Genomic DNA, 22811 nt, shown 5'->3' with positions numbered 1-22811 from the left:
CTGTTATCATTTCTATTCCAGTCTCTGAACATACTCTGGCAGTATGCATATTATATTAGGGATCTTACCACTTGAATAAATTTTACCATCTGAAACTTCTCTGTGAATTACTTCCTTAGATTGATTAAAGTGAGTGTCCATTTCATTAGATTGCCAAATTATCCATTTTTTTCAATGTCATTCCAAAATGCTAAATTTAAGGGGGGAAAGGAACAATTAAGTTCTTATTAGAACTGTTATTCTCCACCTTAACAAAGGATGATCTGTCCTGATTAGTATGAAGAAGAAATACAACCAGAAATACTGGGTCTGTAGTCTAAATGGATAAATGAATAAATTAAATACCTCTCATAATATTAGATACAACACTTAGTGTTAGTCATGGATACTAGATTGGATACTACCTTTTTTCGGAGAATAAGACGCACTGGAGTATAAGATGCACCTTAGTTTTGGGGGAGGAAAATAAGGGGGGGGGATTCTGCCTACCAGGTATTCATTTTTATTCCTAGAACACCAGAAAAGCAAGCAAACACAATAGTATAATAAAACTACACTTTTTGCCACTTTTTTTCTTTCCGCAGGCAGCCGGGGAAACTTTTAATAAGCTTAACTAGATGTCTGGCATTCAGCCAAAAGCATTTCACACCTGTGAAAATGTAATAAAGCTGAATCAACAAACCAGCTCAGTGCTTGCCTAAAGGAAACCATTGAGAAAAATCAGACAGCCAATAGGAAAAATCCCTGCCTTGCTCTTAAAGGGATTATCCCAAAAAGAATAGAAATCACATAGTTACAAGAACTCTCTGCCTTGCCCTTGACAGGATTGCCGTATTTTCAGAGTATAAGGTACACCTTTTTCTCCCCAAAAAGAGGCTGAAAATCTGGGTGTATCTTAAACACAGAATACAGCATTTTTTGCCTTCTGAAACCCTGCCCCTTCACCAAAATGGTTGTGCATAGCCTTTAGGAGGCTTCCAGAGTGCTCCTGGGGGCTGGGGAGGGCTGAAATGAGCAAAAATGGCTGGTTTTTTTGCTCAATTTCTCCTACCCCAGTCCCCAGGAGCACTCTATAAGCCTCCTAAAGGCTATTCATGCCCTTTTTGTGAAAAAAAAGGCCCGTTTTCACGAAAAATGGGCCATTTTGGGGAGTTCTGCAGAGTGCAAAAACTTTTTTTTTAATTTGCCTCTTCAAAATCTTGGTGCATCTTATACTCCAAAAAATACAGTATCTCCCAAAAATAGAAACTGGACAACAGAAGTACCTCTTAAGGCAGTCTTCAAATCTTTTGTTGTTTGCTTCTCCCAGCTGGAACAGTGATTTTTTTTTCCAGCCCTAATGAGGTGCTAACGAGTGAAGCAATCTTCTGATCTTCTGTGCTTTGCCTGAAAAGGAATATGCTTCACTCATTAGCACCTCATTGGGGCTGAAAAAAAGCTTCCAAAAAGCTACATTCAGAGTATAAGACGCACTGAAATTTTCAGCCTCTTTTAGGGGGAAAAAGTGTGTCTTATACTCCAAATAATATGGTAAATAAGCAATCAACATAAATCATATTAGAATACTAAGTAAACAATTAAATAGTAAGATGCAAGCAACAAACTTATAGTCATAAAAAATAGGAGATAGATAATAGGAAAGATGAGAATAATGATGGTAATGCCTTTTTAGATAGTTTGACAGTGTTGTGGGAATTAATTGTTTAGCAGAGTGATGGCATGGGAGGGGAAACTGTCCTTATGTCTAGTTGTTCTGATGTGCAATTTCCTATAGCGTCGCTTTGAGGGTAGAAGTTGAAACAGTTTATGTCCAGCATGCGAAGCATTTTCACAGCCCTCTTGATGACTCGTGCAGTATATAGATCCTCAATGGAAGGCAGATAGATAGCAATTCTTTTTTCTGCAGTTCTAATTATCCATTGAAGTCTGTGTTTGTCTTGACTGGTTGCAGTGCCAAACCAGACAGTTTGCCTCCTCAGTCCAAGACTTCACTGATTTAATTGTTGGTTTTTATTGTTTTAAGCCTTTGTCTATAAACAGATACAATGTGAGTCATACAATGATCAGACTGTGCCCCAGTTGCTCATGGTCAAAACTGATAAGCATCTTTTAATGTTGTGTAGCAGTGGTCTAAAGTATTCTTGCCTCTAATGAGACATTTGACTGCTGAAAGTATTTTGGTAGCTCTTGGCTTAGGTTAGCACTGATGAAATCTCCTAATACAATGAGGAGTGAATGGGTATTTTACTTCAGCCCACATAAACTGGTCAACTAGAGTTTGTAATGCATTGTTTATGCAAACCTGTGGAGGAACATACACTGTAAATAGTAGAAATTAGGAAAACTCTAGTGAAGAATAAAATGGTTTGCAATTAATAATTAATGTCTCTTAAGTCCACAGCTCAGAATTTCTTTAGTGTAGTTACATTTTGGCATCATCGGTTGTTCATATAAAAGCAGAGACCTTTTTTTTACTGAATGTTTCTGCAAGTCTGTCTGCCCTCTGTAATTATATTTTCCAAATAAAGGAAAAGTTTTGAATCTCATGAAAAACAACAACAAAAAACATGAAAAGAAATTAAAATCTGTGACATTATTTGAATGGACTACACATTAACATTGTTAGAAATAAATGGAGGAATATAAAGTTGGATTATTTGCTCAAGGTTAATGTAGCTACATTGTTATATTTGGTAACCATTAATGGACTTCTGCTGACACCAGAACTGAAATAACAATGCTGTATGGAATTGTTTATAAATAAGAGATGGGATATGGGAAGAAAAGTCATTTGTTTTATTTAAGAGGTGTTGGTGTTATTAAAATAGTTTATACTTGTAATAAAAATTGGAAGTCTTTATTTTCTTTTTCTTTACTATCATCTTACTTTTCTTTTTTCTGTTCTTTCTTTTTTATATATTCTTTCTATTATTACAGCAAGCAGCCTTTCTATTGTACAGGTGAAACTTGAAAAATTAGAATATCATGCAAAAGTTCATTTATTTCAATAATGCAACTTAGAAGGTGAAACTAATATATGAGATAGACTCATTACATTAATTGTGATGATTATGGCTTACAGCTCATGAAAACTCCAAATCCACAATCTCAGAAAATTAGAATATTGTGAAAAGGTGCAATATTCTAGGCTCAAAGTGTCCCACTCTATTCAGCTAATTAAGCCATAATACCTACAAAGGGTTCCTGAGCCTTTAAATGGTCTCTCAGTCTGGTTCAGTAGGAATCACAATCATGAGAAAGACTGCTGACCTGACAGTTGTGCAGAAAACCATCATTGACACCCTCCATAAGGAGGGAAAGCCTCAAAAAGTAATTGCAAAAGAAGTTGGATGTTCCCAAAGTGCTATATCAAAGCACATTAATAGAAAGTTACATGGAAGGGAAAAGTGTGGAAGAAAAAGGTGCACAAGCAGCAGGGATGACCGCATCCTGGAGAGGATTGTCAGGAAAAGGCCATTCAAAAGTGTTGGGGACTTTCACAAGGAGTGGACTGAGGCTGGAGCCAGTGCATCAAGAGCAACCACACACAGACGGATTCTGGACATGGGCTTCAAATGTCGTATTTCTCTTGTCAAGCTGCTCCTGAACAACAAACAATGTCAGAAGCATCTTACCTGGCCTAAAGAAAAACAGACCTGCTCTGCTCAGTGGGCCAAAGTCCTCTTTTCTGATGAGAGCAACTTTTGCATGTCATTTGGAAACCAAGAGAGGCACACACTGCAAGATGCTTAAAGTGCAGTGTGAAGTTTCCACAGTCTGTGTTGATTTGGGGAGCCATGTCATCTGCTGGTGTTGGTCCACTGTACTTCATTAAGTCCAGGATCAACACAGCCGTCTACCAGGAGATTTTGGAGCACTTCATGCTTCCTTCCGCAGACAAACTTAATGGGGATGCTGACTTCATTTTCCAGCAGGACTTGGCATCTGCCCGCACTGCCAAAAGCACCAAAGCCTGGTTCAATGACCGTGGAATTACTGTGCTTGATTGGCCAGCAAACTCACCTGACCTGAACCCCATAGAGAATCTATGGGGCATTGCCAAGAGAAAGATGAGAAACATGAGACCGAACAATGCAGAAGAGCTGAAGGCCGCTATTGAAGTATCCTGGTCTTCCATAACACCTCAGTAGTGCCACATGCTGATAGTTTCCATGCCACGCTGCATTGAGACAGTAATTGCTGCAAAAGGGGGCCAAACCAAATACTGAGTACATATGCATACTTATACCTTTCAGAGATCCGATATTCTATGTACAATCCTTGTTTTATTGATTGCATGTAATATTCTAATTTTCTGAGATTGTGGATTTGGGGTTTTCATGAGCTGTAAGCCATAATCATCACAATTATGACAAATTGCAGCTTGAATTATCTTGCTTTGCATGTAATGAGTCTATCTCATATATTAGTTTCACCTTTTAAGTTGCATTACTGAAATAAATGAACTTTTGCACGATATTCTAATTTTTCGAGTTTCACCTGTATCTTGTTTCTATTAGCTTTTACTATTGTATCTTTGTAATCTTTATTAAGTTATTCTAAAAATAGGAAAAATGCTCTATTAACTGACATTCAGTTGTAATTATTATAGGAAATGGGGCAAATTAGCAATTTGATATATATAATTTTTTCTATTATAGACAATTAAAACAAATTGAATAAATGTTGTCATAGACTAGCATATATTAAAACTATGCCAATTGTCCTATTACTTTATCTGTTCCACCCACTGCATTTGTGTTCTTAATCAATCTTGTTTAACAGGTTATAGAGTTGCTGGTTTTCAAACATTATTCTTTATTCTGAATTTAGCAATTAAATTATTCAGTAGTTCTATTTCATAAGAATAATTTCCACCAACCTAATGGACTTAATTTAGTAACAAAGAGAAATTATTAAAGAATAGAAAATAAGATAGCCAACTTAATTCTTTGGAGCTAGTTCGAGAACTTTTATAGTCCATATCCTTGATTGTGATTTATATCCTTGGTTTTATATTTAATGAATACTTAATATTCCAAATGGTGGCTTAAATTTTCTGAATTATAATATTTTTTTTCTTTTTAGTTCAGCAAATGCTACTCCAGAATTTGAAGGACGTGGTGGTGAAGAACTTAGCACTGAGATCGCAAATACCCTCTATAGGATATTTAATAATGAGAGCAGTATCGACTTGAAAACCCTCTGTATTAATCCCAGACAGCATTGCTGGATACTTTATGTTGATGTTTTGGTGAGTATGTTCTAAGTGAATATAAATTAAATATAAGCTCAATAGCTTGTTTCTTTGGAAGTCTAAATATTACCACAATCTTGGATGCATTTATTTTATTAATTAGATTTTTTTATCCTGCATTTATTACTTTTGTAAGTAACTCAAACATGGAACAATACTCCTTCCTCCTCCATAACAACAACAATCCTGTGAGTGAGTTAGGCTCAAAGAGAACAACTTGCCCCAAAGTCATCCAGCCAGTATTCAGTTATTCACCTTTTATATCTCTTTTATATTCCTCAATTGCCTGGGCCTTCTTTTTATTCTAGCTTGCCCCCAGAGATTGTGAATGCTCCAACATTGGAAGTTTTTAAGAAGAGATTGGACAACCATTGTCTGAAATGGTATGGGGTTTCCTGCCTGAGCATGGGGCTGGATTAGAAGACCTCCAAGATCCCATCCAACTTTGTTATTCTGTTCTGTTATTCACTACGCCATGGAGAAATTTGGTATTTCTGGTTCCTAAATGGAACACTAAAAACAGTTTGTATATCAGATAGTTCCTGTTGTGTTTATGATGATGATAATTCATCATATGATTCAGCAGCCAGATGTTCAGACTGGATTTGCATTTTTGGCTGTATATCAAGTTCTTTCCAAGGACTTAGGATAGGCAGATATGGATGTTTGATGGTATTAAAGATATTGTTTCAGGATGAAAGCTGTTCTGAGGACAGCCACCTTTTACAATTGATTGATGGTGAATTTGTCAGTGCTGAGTGTTCAAATGATGCTTCAGTTGTGTTGGGTTGCATCCAAGTCAACTATTACTGTTGGCATTATCTTTGTTTGCTTGCTGTTCTATTTCTATTTGCAGATATTTGTATTTTGTTATCTTCTCCAGTTCTTTATCTTCTATTCTCCTGTTTCTAGACTTGCCATGTCCACTAGCCAGATTTTTTTTTGTCTTTCTTATTGACAATAAGTGTGTTATGTGACAGCTGCCTTTCTGTTTGAATTTTAAAGTCCCGGAGCAATTTAGTTTCTTCATTTTCTATGACTTTCTCTATTTTATCATCCACCAATTATTGCTTGCAGGCAGTGATATTTCTTGCAGTTCTTCCAATGCAGCATTGTTGCTACTTTGTCATGCCGTTGCTTGTAGTCAGTCTGTGTGATACTCTTGCAGCAGTTAACCAGGTGGTTCACTGTTTCATCTGCTTCTTGGCATAGGCAGCGTTTGCTGTCTGTTGCTGTCTTCTCAATTTGGCTTTATATGCATTGATTCTTAAGGCTTGGTCTTGTGCAGCCAGAATTCTGTTTCTAACAAAGAGTCTTGTTGTTATTTGCTTTACCTGCTATTTTTTAATATATTGACCATGTAATGCTTTCTCTTCCTATGCCTCCACTCTGCTCTTCATTTGGTCTTGTTTGATTCCACCTTAATTGCAATGAAGGCAGCACTTGGTCTCTCCAGTAGTCTTTCTGGTATATTAGTTTCTTCACTGTTCTTCAGATATTTTTTCAATGCTCTTTTTTCTTCTTCAACCATCTGATGTTCCTGCAAATTCCATACCCACATATTTTCTTTCTTAGCTAAAGTTTGTCTATGTCCCTGCGAGGATGAAGGGCATGATTCATTGTCATTATTTTTCTGATCTTCCTATCCAGGGCTTTTATTTTGCTTGAGTCCACTATTCCAGCTGTGTATCTAATGACTGAAATTGCCCAGGTGTTGATTGTCTTGATGGCATTTCCTTCACTGTTTGAACTTTAAGATCTTCACTCTCTTGATGTATTCATGTTTAACCTTTTTTTCTTGATTTCAGTGCACTTCATATTGTCAGGTATATCCAGATATTTGCAGTGATCATCTTTTTCCAAACTCTTAATGTTATTCTTTTTTTAAAAACTGTTTATTTATACATTTTTCTTGTTCTTTAAATTACATAAATGCTTAATTAGCAGTGTATTGTCTGGTTACATGTGTTCATACAAAGTATTAATAAACTAATAGTGAGAGTAATAATAATAACTGTTCTTAAAATACTAATAATGGCTTCTTTGTAATATGATTCTTACATCATTTACTTATAATATACAATAATGATAATACTGGTAATAAGAATAATAACAAAAACAACAACCAAAACAAGCACTACAAACTAATGCCATGAAAGCGAAGATACAAAAATCCATTAACAATCCAAACTGTTTCACAGTTAACATGTGAATGTAGCAAAATTGCATAAACTGGTCACAAAGCTAGACATGATTGAGTTGCTAAATTAATCCACTGGTCATTATGTAAAAAATACAATTTACCTGTATCCAGAAAGTCATGGGAACATAAAGTGGAAAAAGTTATCGAAAATGAGATGAAGATCTTGTGGGACTTTTGAATACAGACTGATCGTCATTTGGAACATGACATGCCAGATATCACAGTTCTCAAAAACCAAAACGCACAATATATTGACATTGAGGTACCAAGAGATGCCAGAGTCGAAGAAAAAGAACTGGAAAAATTCACGAAATACCACAACCTGCCCATCGAAACTACACAATTATGGATGGAATATGTAACAGTGATACCTATTGTCATTGGGCCACTTGGCACCATGTCCAAGAATTTTATAAGATACGTCAACAAATTGCATCTTCCTGCAATAACACCAGCAGAACTGCAAAAAACTACACTACTCGGAACATTTTATATTTTAAGAAGGTACTTGGTTGATATCTAGGATGCTGGCAGCAAAGCATTTCAACCATTAGCACTAGTCAATAGTATTTGTGATGCATTTTTGAATATTCAGTTGACTGAGTTTCATATTTAATAAATAAAGTATATAACTGTAATATTAATATTAATGTTTATTTATATGTAATACAATTTCTTACATTCTTTTCTTATATATAGTATTAATCTTTCTTCTAGTTTCCACCTCTTTTATCCAACCATTGATTGAACATATCCCATTTTAGAAAATATTGTTTCTTCCTTATCCTTTATAATTAATGTTAGTCTATCCATCTCTGCACAGTCTTAAGATTTTTCTAATTATATTTCATCCATATGTGTATCTTCATTTTTCCAATGTTGTGCAAATACAATTCTGCTGTCAACACATGTATTATTAAATATGTGGTCCCTTTATCATAGTTTTCTGGTAATATACCTAGCAAAACTATTTCTGGTTTTATATCTGTATGTTGTTTTACCATTTCTCTAACCATGTATGTATTCTCGTCAAGAATTTTTTTGCTTTTGGACAAGTCCACCACATGTGATAGTATAAACCTGGTAACATTGCATTTCCAACATTTTTAATTTTTTATTGATTTATATTCAATCCAATTTTCATCAAACAACGTTTGGTACAGTAATGTTTCATCAGACATAGTATTCATTCTTGTTATAATATTCATCACTATTATAGTAGTAGTGCAATAACGTAGTCACAATGATACTTAACATCCTCTGCTTTAACAATTCTTCTTTTTAAGATTTCCTCTTTTAATATTTCTTCTTTTCTAACTTCTGTCTTTCTTATCTAATAGTCAGTTTGTCCCATTTCAAAAAACAACAGAAAGTATAAAAAAACACTCAGTAAAATAAGCAGGCAAGTGGGGAGAGGGAGTGAGAAGCCACTCAATATAACATGAGGAAAAGGGGGATCACCCCTTCATCATTTCTTGCCTGCTTCAGCCTTATAGTCACTATGCTTTAAATAAAATAGAGGGAGGGGAAAGGCAACACCAAACAATGCTAGATAATAGAAAAAGAACATCTAACCATTGTCTATTGCCTGTTTCAGTGTTTTATTTGTTATGCTTTTTTTTGCCTGCCTCCCATATTCCTCCCTTACATCTTTGATTCTGTTTATGTCAATTTCCTGAATATTTTATCTAAATATTCCTCCCATATCCACCCTCTTCTGTTGCCTGGTTTCAAAGCTTACTACCCCAGCCTCTTTTTCCATTCCAAAATACCATCCAACTCTCTCAGTATATTTTCCCCCAGGTTTACTTCATCCATCACTATTGGCTTTATATTTTCTCCTCTTTATCTCCTTCCTTTTTCTCTTTTTTTTGTTAATTCTTCCCTTTCTTCTATTAGTTCCTCATTTTCCAGGAGAATTTGGTCTCCACTTATTAGTCTTAGTATGGAGTTTTCAATTTTTTCCATAGCTTCTTTAAATATTTTCTCCATCCTGCCCGTTGCATTTTGCAAGAGTAAATCCAATTCCTTTACTATTCCAGTCATTTCTTATAAATCTCCAGAGAGAAGATATTGAAAGTTAGGTTATAAAACTCTTCTTTTATCTTTTAGCAGTCTCTATTATTCCCCAGTTCCAAATACTCAATTGTGCAAATACTCAATTGTGTGTCCAATCAAAGAGCTACAGTGTTTATAGCTTGTAATTTTTCTACTCTTTTTCTATGTGTTTTATTCAACAGACTGGTCCCAAGTGCAGACAGCTTATCTAGACTTTTATTTTGTAGTCTACATTTAAATAGTGATATTGGCCTGTAATTATTTATTTGAGTTAAATTCAAGTCTTCTTTTGAGATTAGTGTAATATATGCTTCCCTTCAACTCTTTGGTATCTTAGCTTCTAACAATGCTTCATTGTAGACCTGTAATATTGATGTACTTAATATGTCTTGTAGATATTTATAAAATTCTGCTGGCAGTCCATCTGGCCCTGGTGTTTTATCATTGTTTTGTTTTTTAATTGCCTCTGTCAATTCCATCATTGTCAATTTTCATTTAACATAGTTTTCACTATTTCAGGTACTTTTAGTAATTCTGCTTTTCCTAAATATTGCAATATTTGCACTTTTTCTTGGTCATATAATTTTCTGTAAGTCACCCTCCTGTAAGTCTCCCTTCCCATCTTGTAATTTACTTATCAATTTCTTCTCTTTCTCCTTTTTCAGACTCTTGATGTTATTCTGTAGGGCATTTTGATTACTTCAGTTTTCACAGCTACGAGTTTTTTCAGTTTGATGTTGAATATGGTACATTTATCTAGTCCCTATTGTTCTTTAAAAAAATCAATTCAGGGAAAGAATGAATAGAATAATTAGCATTTAAGATTGAAGCCAGGAAATCTGAAACTAGCCTTTTTCAAACATTCATCTCTCAGCATTTCTATATATAAGGCAGAGAAATATTTTCCTATCTTTCATGGTTGTTTGCATATTACAAAGAGAATTGTTTAAACTTATACATTTATATCAGAATTATTATAAGAGGGAGATGATGAAATCATGGCTTTTAGAATAGAAAATGATTATTAAAATAATAGAATAATAATTAAAATCTACTTTTTCAAAATTTCAGTTATTGGAGTGTGGTGGTAACTTGTTCGATGCCATCTCAATTGCAGTGAAGGCAGCACTCTTTAATACCAGGTAAACACATCTCTTCAAAAGGCAGTTTCTGGGGTACTACCTGCAAACTAATTATTAGTTTGTAGATCAGCATAGGAATAAAAGTGAATATAGGCCTGAATATTTGCATTTTTCTTTAGATTAGTTTTTTTCTTGTACAGGGATTTTCCTTTTCATTGAACTGTTTGATGAAAGAGATTTATAAAGCAATTCTGTACAAATGAGAGGGTAACTGGGAAAAGGCAGCTATATCCCTTGATCGTGGTTGCCAAACATTGATAGCATATTTTTTGTTAATTTGAAATGAAACACAAATTTATTAGATAGCAGTGTCAACTCTAAAATAAACATAACTTAGACTTTTTTTAAGAACATATGCAACATTTCCCACAAAAAACAATAAAAATTTGGAAATTTTAGCCATGCCTATGTGTGCAGGCCAGATACACCCACAGGGCATCATCTCCTCTACTTACTTTCTTCCTTTCTTTCCCCTTTCCTGTGATTTGGAGATCTCATCTACTGAAAAATTGGCTAGCCCAGGATGGGTCACTTATATTTGCTTAGAAAGATTTATTTACTTTTAATGAATTGAAGCAGTTACCAAAATCCTGTAACTCTTTTGAGCTTCCTAGCCAAATAGTCTGATTCAGAATATCTAGTCTGGGAAGCGGGGTGTTCCACTATATTATATAAAAGCCCCATAGCTGTTTGACACATATTTGCAGGCTACTATTTCCAAGTGCCTTAGCCCTGGCTTTGGAATGAATCCACATTTTGGCACTCTATATTTTCTTCTTTAAAGATGGGTAGCCGTTCTAAATTACATATTTTTTGAAAGCTAAGAAGAGTACAATATTTTCCAAGTTGGTGACAAAATGTTCTATCCAGGGCACAGATTAGTCTTTTGACATATTTTAGTAACTTCACACCTTTGATGTTACATTTTAAAAGTGATTAATGGAATACATTGTAGGTAGCATGGTGCCGTTAAAAGGAATGGAGAAGTTTCATACATTGCCAAACAATATTTTTTAAAGGTCCACTTTAAATTTGTACATCCTGGATGTCACCATGGCTAATTTGATACTGTCTGCAGGCCAAAATGTCTGCCACATTTCTCTCATTATAAAATAATCCCGGACACGTATTATACCTAATATGTCAATGTAAAAGACATTTCATTCTGCAAGAAAAATTAACAAATTAATATTAATTGATGCATTGTTAGATCACTGCTGCAATCCACTTTTAAACTAGGAAGCATAACACAATTATAACATTACATAAAACCATGTACAACAAGTTCACTGCCAGATCAAAGATTCAAGGTCAAACTATGAACCTGAGCTTTTAAGAGGAATTCTATCCCATCCAACCTTGAATAAGAATTCCTGAACTAATGGTATTCTTAGTTTGTTTGAATTAAGCTTCAGTTTGCAGCCTACATATGCAGTTCCCTAACCTCTTTGTAATGTGGTAAAAGTGGGACAGAAAGGTTTAGCTATCATCTGCATATTAAGGGCATCAAAGCCAATATCCTGAAGGATTGTCTTCAGTATTAAACTTGAACAGCAGAGATAAGAAAGAGTGTGATATTATAGGTTAGTCTTACCCAACCTGGATGTCCTCCAGATATATGGACCAGTTCTTATAATCTATTCCTCAAAATTTCTGGAAGTTTATACATAGGGACAGAACATAGGTTGAGGAACAATACAATATTTACATAGTCAAGCTATTGTCAAAAGCTCCAGAACTACCTTGTAAAAAGGTAGAATTTCTCAAGAAAAATGTGGAGCCATGGTAAAATTGTAAGGTCAAATCTTGTTCCAGCTTATTTAATTTGATTAAGTCATGATAATAAGTTAAATAGGCAAAATAGCTGATAAATGCTGTGATAACTTTGAATTGTAATAGATTTAGTTAATCTATTTCATTTAGGCGAACCTAATGCCACCATCACCCTATCAATAGTATGGTATATCTCATCTAGTATATTACAGGATGTGTCACCAAATGAAAATGCACATCTAAGGCAGATTATTGAAATTGGCTGTACTCATACAAAATAGTTACTTTAGTGCAAATCACTGCACATAGAATTGTTACAATATATTGAGCAAATGTATGTAATAATTTAAATAATGCTTCTTCTGCTGTGCTGTGTGGATAATTCAGAGGGGTGTCTCTTGGAAGTATCAAACTACTACCTACAATTCTAAAGGTTCAGTACAGTGAATTTGAAGCTCTTCCCAGAACAGCTCTTCTAAATAGTCTTCTGTCTTCTGTATATGCATGAACATGAACTTGGGAAAGCCCTCAAAGAAGCTGGATCATATTTTCAGGAAAATGTAACCACTTCAACACTATGAGGATTAGTGCTTTATTCGCAGCATTGCTATAAATAAGATATTTCCATGAATGTGTTAACACATTTTGATGTCATATGATATTGTCATATATGTTTCTGTTTATTCATAGTATATAAAAAGCAAATGTGATATTGTCGTTGTGCTATTCACACATCACCAATTAATGATCAATTAACAGCAGCAGTATTTTATGCTAGGTCTCCTACACATAGTAATAGTTGAGGACCCAGATTGTTGGGGGCAATATGCTGACTCTCTGTAAACCGCTTAGAGAGGCCTGAAAGGCCTATGAAGCGGTATATAAGTCTACTGCTATTGCTATTGACTAATGCAAGGTAATGCTAGCTCAATGCTAAAATGGATTATAATAAACCATTGTCCTACATGCTTGGGATATCCAAAAGTATCTTATGTCCCAAAGTACAGATAGGTGATATGGAATCTGTATCTCCGCTTTTTGCAGGAAGAAGCAGCTATTACTACAAAACTTTAAAGTAGCATATTCCATCACTTTATGTAATGGTTAGGTTATAAAGTTAAATACAAAAGCAGGTGTAATTTATATAAATTCTGTCCTTGCTTATTACTTACATTTGGTTGGGAATTGGATCAATGTTACTTAACAAAATATACAGGCATGTCATATTGTTTGATAATCATTTCTCTTTTCTTTAGGATCCCCAAAGTACGTGTTTTGGAGGATGAAGGAGGACATGAAATTGAACTGTCTGATGATCCTTTTGATTGTCTTCGACTCAATGTTTATAATATTCCTTGTATTGTTACCTTAAGCAAAGTAAGCCTGTAAAAATTCAGAACTTTTCTTTTGATGCTTATTTTAAACTGAAAATTATGCAGAAAATGTGACTTATGTTTTTTGTGACCACAGCCTTGGAAAGTTCATGGAAACCATACACAGGGTGTTTTGATCTTTCTTCTTCAAGTAGAGAAATTTCCTTTTTAGTATTTAATTTTGTTTGTTCCTTAAGCATCTTTGGGAAGCAGATTATTTATGAAGATTTATATATGTTATGACATAAAACTAGGTATGCAAAAATGCAGAAAGTATGCTTCTGGAGCTTCAAATCGTCCTTTGTAAGCAAATTATGTTGGTCTAACTATTTCTCATTTGGATATTTATATACATACATACATACATACATACATACATACATACATACATACATATATCTTTATATATATTTATCTCTATCTATGTATATCTATCTATCTATCTACCTACCTACCTACCTACCTACCTACCTACCTACCTACCTACCTATCTATCTATCTATCTATCTATCTAGGTTTTTCCAGATCCTTTTTTTCAATTCCATTTTTAAGTGATTAGTGCTCCATGGACTCTAAAATAAAAGTCAATATATAAATATATATAAATGTTATTATAATTGTTACGTTTAAGAAAAGGATAGAGAAGTTTTTTTCCTGTTGAAAAATATTTCGAAAATACTTGTTGGGAATTGGTTGCTTGTGATGGCTGAAACCCAAGGCAGTGGTTTACAAGATCAGAGCCAGCATGGCTTTTCCTGTCATGTTTTTTTACTGCCCAACGTAGCAAACTCAGGAAAGGAACAGGTCATTTCTGACAGAGGATTTAGAACCAAAAAAACCCAAACACTTTTTGGTGTTTTATATAAATATATTAAAATTACATTATATAAAATGTTCTTTATATAAATACATAATTTCAGACTTTAAAAGTATATAGTATATACTGAGTTGGTTTCTAAAACATAGAAAATATTTTTAAAATAACGAAGTGTAATTTGTATAGACTTTTAATTTTAAACATAATTTTCATTATTATAAGCATTACAGTAAATAGGGATTTCCATCCTATCTTATTTAAAACTTCTTTTAATCTCAAGTTGGTTTATTAAAACAGCATTAGAAGGAAATATCCTCAATACCAAGGAATCAATAATATTCTAAAAATAGTAATAACTTAATATAATCAAGACTAATCAAGAATTAATACTCAAGCTAGTGAATTAATGAAAATGGCTGGGAGAATAAAAAGAAGATTGTCAGTGTAATATTAAGATCATTCATGAATTTACCTGAGAAAAATACCACAATGGGTGATGTTAATAAGATTTTCTATCTGCTGATTTTGCATCCAATTGCTATATTTCATCTTGAATTATAGGGTCATCTAGCAAAGGAGTTTTGAAGACAGATAGATTGAGTGAAGACATAGAAATTACTTTCTTTTTTCTTTCTGTCTTCAGGTTGAATTTAACTCCTGGAAACTGAATAGACAAGATCATGTGGTTTGCTTGATAGCATTTTCAGAAGTGATTTGTCATTACCATTATAATAGAAAAAATATTCCCTGAAATTGTTGCTAAAGCTGGAGAGCAAGGCACACCTAAGTGAAATTTAAATTGATTCATTGACATAGTTTACCAGAGACGTGTATAATTGTTTACATTATAATTACATTGAATCAGCATACATTTAATTGGTCATTTCCCTTTAGCAACAGACTGATTTGATCTGATTTTACATATTAATATAGTCTGTAAAATATGGGTTAGAGAAAGGCACTCTTCTTACACAATGAGGCTTTGCTTAGAAAAAAGCCTATTACTAATAAATTTCTTTAACTACTGGTGTTAATGAAAATACGTTGGTTTCCAGCAGTAACCTCTATAATTCCCAGCCTCAAACTTATGGCTGGTTTGTATTCTTGGGATTAATAGTTTCTCTTATCTTTTGAGAACCTTGTTACTTGAAGCTCAACTAGGAAGTTGTGGTTTTTGGCCCGCAAGCTGTATTACAAAGCATGCTAATACTTTCAAGCTTTTTGTTTTGAATATTATTTTTATTACTATTAATATTATTCTGGGGGTTACATCTAAAATCTCTTAAAATTCCTCTTCAACTTCTTCTGAGAGTGATCAACCCAAAATCATTCAGTTGGCTTTTATGCCTAATGCAAGATTAGACTTCATGATTCCCCATTTCTAGTCCAGCAGCTTAATCACAGTGGCAAGCAGATTCTCAAGCAGACCATATTAATACTTTGATGTTGTTAGCAGTATTGCATATTCTTGGAAAAAAAATTATTTGTTGATCCTGAAATGAGTAGGAAGTTTCTTTGTATTTGACAATTCTATATTTACAACTTTACTTCCAGCTTTTACTAGAATTTGACCTAATGCCTCAACAGTTCAGTACAGATATAATAAAGTATATATGCCTTTGTTTCCACAGATTGGCTATAGACATGTGGTCGACGCCACTCTTCAGGAAGAAGCATGTTCCTTGGCTAGCCTCCTTATTTCTGTAACAAGTCAGGGTATTATCACTTGCATGAAAAAAGTGGGAAGAGGGAGCCTTGACCCAGAAAGCATTTTTGAGATAATGGAGGTAAGCAAGCACTGGATAAATGATTAGATTTAAAATTACAGTGCAATTTTTTTTATTAAATGCTTGGTTTTGCTTGACAGCAGGAGTGATAATCATACCTGCACAAACATCTATGTTACATACACTGATAACCCGATGAGTTTTAGATTGCTGGGGACAGAAATGTTCTGTATCAATTAATTCTCTGTCCCCGCTGTTCAGTTTAAATGTTTATCCAGAAAATCTGTGAATTTAATGCCAAGTAACTCAGTTCCCTTTCTTGGATGGGTGCAAACCATCTCTTTTGTACAGTTTTTCATTGGACTAGCTGCAGGCATCATGACTAATAAAACCAAAGCCTTCCCTTTTATACCACTCCTTTAGCCACACATTAAACTCTGCTACACACTGGCCCTTCCCTTTTTGTTCCTTATATACTGGTAAAACCTCTGAAAAGATAACCCTACAATCTATACTACTAAGTTCATAACCCAAGCTCTGGAAATCATTCTTCACAGAAAGTACATCTTTTTGGGACAGATCATTTGTGCCAAGATGTATAATAGCATCAACGTCACAGTCCTTACTTGCATTCTTGACTATCTTAAGAATACACCTCTTGTCCCCACTGACAGTAGTACCTGGCAGACACCTGACCTCTTTTTAAACCTCCCTATCATTTCCTAAATTTACATCCCTTACAATTGAATCACCAACCAGAAGGTGACTTCTCTTTTTGCATACCTTGATCTTCTTGTGCGACTGATGTGTGATACCTGGGTCTCCATTTCGCCTTTCCGAAGAAAGTTCTTCATTTTGGACCACGATCCCCTGCCTATTTTGAGTCATCATTATCACAACTACCTTGACCTGTCTCTTTAGTGTCCCCATTAAGGTCAGCAAGGATGCTATATCTGTTATGCTGGGTCACAGCAAAAGCTTTGTATTTATGGTTCACAGCTCTCACCCTGCCAGATCCCACGGTTGTCCAAACCTTTTCCCCTGCAGGATCTTTGTGGTAGAGGGGGCTGATAGTGTGGCATCTCCATGCCAGGTCTGTTGTTCATAAGGCTCCCCTCGTCCGGGACTTGATTTTAGACGAGGGGGCAGACCTGGCATGTATTACTGAGACATGGCTGGGCACGGAGGGAGGAGTCCCCCTCGTAGAGATGTGCCCAGATGGATTTCAGGTGCTTCATCAGCCGAGAGCCCAGGGAAGGGGTGACGGTGTGGCTATTGTAGTCCGGGAGTCTTTAGCACCTCGTAGGATCCCTGCTCCTGAGCTTGCCGGGTGTGAGTCCCTACTAGTGAAGTTGGACCTCAAGGGTCAAGTGGGCTTGCTGCTAACGTACCTGCCTCCCAACTGCGTTGCAGCAGCCCTCCCCTCGCTCCTCGAGTCAGTAGCCGAGCTAGCAATTGAGTTCCCTAGGCTCATGGTTCTGGGGGACTTCAATTTGCCTTCGCTCGGTGAACACTCTGATGGAGCGCAGGAGTTCATGGCTTCCATGACAGCCATGGGCTTGACCCAGGTAATCCGAGGCCCTACCCACTCAGCGGGGCACACACTCGACCTCGTATTCCTCTCGGAGCAGTGGAGCTATGATCTTGGTCTGAGGGGAAATGAGATCATTCCCCTGTCGTGGTCAGACCACTGCCTACTGAGGCTAGACTTCCGGAGGCCAAACCCCCACCGTAGGGAGGAGGAACCGACCAGGTGGTTCCGCCCCAGGCGACTTATGGACCCTGTTAGGTTCCAGACGGAGCTTGGGGTTATTCCAGATGCTCTCGCCCACAGTTCGGCGGAGACTCTTGCTGCGGCCTGGCACTCGGCAGCATCAAGGTCTCTGGACCTGATTGCGCCACTACGGCCCCTCCGGGTCAGCGGCTCACGGAGGCCTCCTTGGTTCACCGAGGAGCTCCGGGAGATAAAGCGCCGGAGGAGACGCCTAGAACACCTGTGGAGGTCCGATAGGTCCGAGTCGAACCGAGCACTGTTGACAGCATGCACCAAGGAGTACATTCGGGCTTTGAGAACAGCCAAAAGATCACACATTGCCTCCTTGGTAGCGTCCGCCGAGTCCCGCCCAGCCGCCCTGTTTAGGATAACCCGCTCCCTCCTAAATAGGAGGGAGACGGGGAACCCCCTACAGGGTAAGGCTGAGGAGTATGTTCAGTTCTTGGCGGACAAAGTTGCTCGGTTTCGATCGGACCTGGACTCCACTCCTGCAGATCCAGCCGAGACACAAGGGAATGACTTGGCAGACCATCTCTGGGTTGAGTTTCAGGATGTTGCCTCCGGGGATGTGGACAAGGCTATGCGAGCTGTGAGCGCCTCCACCTGTATACTGGACCCGTGTCCCTCCTGGCTGGTTGCCAACAGCAGTGAGGTGACACGAGGCTGGATCCAGGCGGTTGTTACCGCCTCTCTTCGGGAGGGGTACTTCCCCACCGCGCTTAAGGCGGCGGTGGTGAGACCCCTCCTGAAGAAACCGTCTTTGGATCCAGCAGTTCTTAATAACTACCGTCCAGTCTCCAACCTCCCCTTTGTGGGGAAGGTTGTTGAGAAGGTGGTGGCCTTCCAGCTTCAGCGTACCTTGGAGGAAGCTAACTATCTTGACCCCTTCCAGTCCGGCTTCAGGCCCGGTTACAGCACAGAAACCGCTTTGGTCGCATTGACCGATGATCTCTGGAGAGCCAGAGATGGAGGCCATGCGTCCATCCTGGTTCTCCTTGACCTCTCAGCGGCTTTCGATACCATCGACCATGGTATCCTTCCGCGACGACTGCGGGAGGTGGGGGTGGGCGGCACTGTTCTGCAGTGGTTCTCCTCCTACCTCTCGGACAGGTCGCAGTCGGTGTTGGTGGGGGGGCAGAGATCGTCCCCGAGGCCCCTAACTTATGGGGTGCCACAAGGCTCGGTCTTATCCCCCCTACTATTCAACATATACATGAAACCGCTGGGCGAGATCATTCGGAGGCACGGGATAAAATACCATCAATACGCGGACGATACACAGTTGTATCTGTCCGCCCCGTGCCAACTCAATGAAGCGATGGACGTGATGAACCGGGGCCTTGAGGCTGTTAAAGACTGGATGAGAGCTAACAAACTGGTACTCAACCCGGAAAAGACCGAGTGGCTGTTGTGTTTTCCTCCCAACAATTTGGCTAATGTCCCATCAATCAGGCTGGGGGGGCAAAATTTATACCCCTCAGACAGGGTCCGCAACTTGGGAGTCCTCCTGGACCCACAGCTGAGTTTTGACCATCACTTGTCAGCTGTGACCAGGGGGGCATTTGCCCAGGTTCGCCTGGTGCTCCAGTTGCGGCCCTACCTGAACCGGGAGGCCCTCACAACAGTCACTCGAGCCCTTGTGATCTCTAGGCTGGAATACTGCAATGTGCTCTACATGGGGCTGCCCTTGAAGAGCATCCGGCGACTTCAGCTAGTCCAGAATGCGGCCGCGCAAGTGATCGTGGGCGCACCGCAGTTCGCCCACATAACACCGATCCTCCGTGAGCTGCGCTGGCTACCTGTTGATCTCCGGGTGCACTTCAAGGTCCTACTTACCATCCATAAAGCGCTCCATGGTAGTGGATTTGGCTATTTGAGAGACCGCCTTCTGCCAATTATCTCCCTGCGTCCCATCAGATCGCACAGGGTAGGCCTCCTCCGAATTCCATCCGCCAGTCAGTGCCGACTGGCGACTACGCGGAGGAGAGCCTTCTCAGTTGCAGCTCCGACGCTATGGAACAATCTCCCCGTGGAGAGCCGCACCCTCACCACCGTCCAGGCCTTCCGCACGGCCCTCAAGATCTGGCTATCCCGTCAGGCCTGGGGATAGGACTTTACTCTCTCCCCGCCCGAATGCTGAGTGAATGTTGTGCTTTTATTGTTAATTATTTTTTACTCACATTTTCTTTTATGTCTTGTCTTGCACTCCCCTCCCTCATTATTGTAAGCCGCCCTGAGTCCCCTCAGGGAAAAGGGCGGCCTATAAGTGTTCAATAAAACTCTAAAAAAAAAAAACTCCATAGAGTGGAATGGCCGAATTGGGCACCTAACCTCTGCTTGGAGAGCACAGATTAGAGATTCTAGATAGGTAATCTGTCTATGTATACTAGTAATTTGTTTACAAAGGGGACAGTATCCAAATTTGAAAAGTGTACTGTGAAAGACAGATGCAAAACAGCTATTACATTGAACTAAGCCCGTCATTTTGAAATAAAATAAAATCACAATCTCAAGCGCACTAATCCAGAATGTATTATTGATATTTTGGTTTATAGATATATGATTCACGTGCCATTAGGCGCACAGGCCACTACTTAGTCCTCTTTGTCTCTCTGACTCAACCCTTGTAGCCAGCAGCTCCAATCACCAGCCTCAGGAAGGTTCAAATGAAATGGAGTTAAAGGGCCACTACTTTTATCTCTCTGACTCATTATTCCTTTGAAATAATGTTGCATTTAAGAGTCAGGAACAATCTGCCTTGAGATTTTTTTATGAAAAAATAATAAATGTGGGATAAAAATCATCATGGACTCAAGTGGAGCATTAGACTCTAGTGGCCTGAGGCAAACAATAGCTTCATTTTTGTTTATAAATCCCATATGCTTAGAAACATTTAGCATGTAAACGTCATGCCAGCTTTTATTTATAGTAGTACTACATTGCTATACTTTTTTACTTTTTTTCAAATTTTAATCAATTTTTTGTCTATTTCTTAAGATATTTGCATTAAATAAAAGAATTATTGTTACTTTTCATGCAGTATTAGTATAGTCCTATTGCTGTACCCCTTGATCCTATAGCCTCTATTTTTCATCTTCTTCACAAATCATGTGCAAATCAAGAGCTTTGGAATGCTGTTACAAAATACCAGCTTTCTCCAGTGCAGTGTTTTTTAAACTTAGCAACATTAAGATGAGTGGACTTCAAATCCCAGTCCCAGCTATTTAAAAATTTCCCAGTTTGAAAAACACCACTCTAGTGGAAATTTAAGATATTTTATGACATTATTCTAATATATCTTTTCCTTGTATTCTTCCTTTCTGGCTTATGGCAAAAAATTTCATCAGTTATAGACCAGACAATGGTCTTCAGCATTTTGTTTCACAAAATACTATATGAGAATCTAAGCCTACCCCATATTGTTTAGCAATTTGCTTAAATGGATGTAAAGAAATTCAGCATATGGGTGTTTCTAAACTTACAACTGTTTGACAACAATTCAAAGTTAAGATGTCCTTGGGAAAAGTGACTTAGTACCTGCACTCACACTTATGATCATTGCACTAGCCCCTACAATCACATGGTCGCAATTCAGGCCCTTGACAACTGACTCATATTTATGATGGATGGAATGTCCTATGCTCATATGATCTTTTTTGTGAGTTTCTGGCAAAAAAACACTGATTGGGGAAGCCGGATTCGTTTGCTAACCTATTGATTCACTTAAAGACTGCAGTAATTTGCTTAATGATTGCTGTAAAAATTGTAAAATTCAATTCAACTTACAACCGCAGTGACTTAACAACAGAAATAGTGGTTGTTGGTCAAGAACTACCTATAGAATAATAAGCCAAAAAGTGATTAGGGATGGCTCTTACAAACACATAATTTAGGTTATTTTTTGCATTTTATGTTTTATTCCAATGAATTAATTTCAACAGAAAACCCATTGTGAATATGTAAAGAGAAACCTTCTAGTGAATTTTGCTTCTTTTAATTCATTTGGGCTGATTTATATAGTTTATTTTTCATTTGTATTCTAGACTGGAAAAAGAGTAGGCAAATTGCTGCACACCTCCTTGCAAGCTATTTTAGATAAAGAAGAGAGTCTTGGAACAGCACAAAAAAAAGTTGGATTTCTGGGATGAGTGCCATCATCAACTTCAATCAGTTGAATTTTTACTTAAAAGTGTGTGTTTATTGGTTTGTTTGTTTCTACAGAATTCAATATATTTTAAATAAAGGATTACTCATATAAACTTGTGTTAAGTGGATCTTAAATATTTAGAACAAAACAAAAGAAATTAGATTCCAAAAAAACTCCAAAAAATGTACAAATGCCATTTCTTCCTTTGCCCTATAAAGTTCAAGTGTTGTCAAAGTTTCTGCATGATATGTTTGGTACCCATGCCCTGTATTTTTCATTTGTTCAATTTCATATTTTGTTTTATATTCGCCTTCCAATATTTTTTTATTGATTGCTTTTCATTCTGTTTTTATTTTATGCTATTTTTCATTTTTGGAATTGACACTGAATATATCAATACTTTTAATAATGCGGTAAGTATAGTCAATTCTTGAATCTGCATTACCTAACCTTATTTTGACCCAGGGATATATGGTGGGTGGAACACAAATAGAGCAACAGACATACATGCTCATAGGATGTATCCTGCGTTAGTCCTTA

The 22811-nt window shown here is 37.2% G+C and overlaps 1 protein-coding gene across 1 annotated transcript in view; it reads left to right on the top strand.

Moving 5' to 3' along the window:
• The window catches only part of EXOSC7 (exosome component 7), a 68941-nt gene extending 46562 nt beyond the window's left edge, over positions 1–22379 (top strand). The window contains exons 4-8 of the mRNA XM_032235107.1: positions 5089–5254; positions 10590–10660; positions 13690–13810; positions 16255–16410; positions 22168–22379. Coding sequence (XP_032090998.1) covers positions 5089–5254; positions 10590–10660; positions 13690–13810; positions 16255–16410; positions 22168–22272 — 619 coding nt within the window. The 3' untranslated portion in view covers positions 22273–22379. The remainder of the gene's footprint in view (positions 1–5088; positions 5255–10589; positions 10661–13689; positions 13811–16254; positions 16411–22167) is intronic.
• The last annotated feature ends 432 nt before the right edge of the window (positions 22380–22811 follow it).

This window comes from Thamnophis elegans, chromosome Z, assembly GCF_009769535.1.
Source record: "Thamnophis elegans isolate rThaEle1 chromosome Z, rThaEle1.pri, whole genome shotgun sequence".
Taxonomy (NCBI): domain Eukaryota; kingdom Metazoa; phylum Chordata; class Lepidosauria; order Squamata; family Colubridae; genus Thamnophis; species Thamnophis elegans.
Note: the sequence above shows the minus strand (reverse complement) of the source record. Positions and strands in the feature narration are given on the sequence as shown.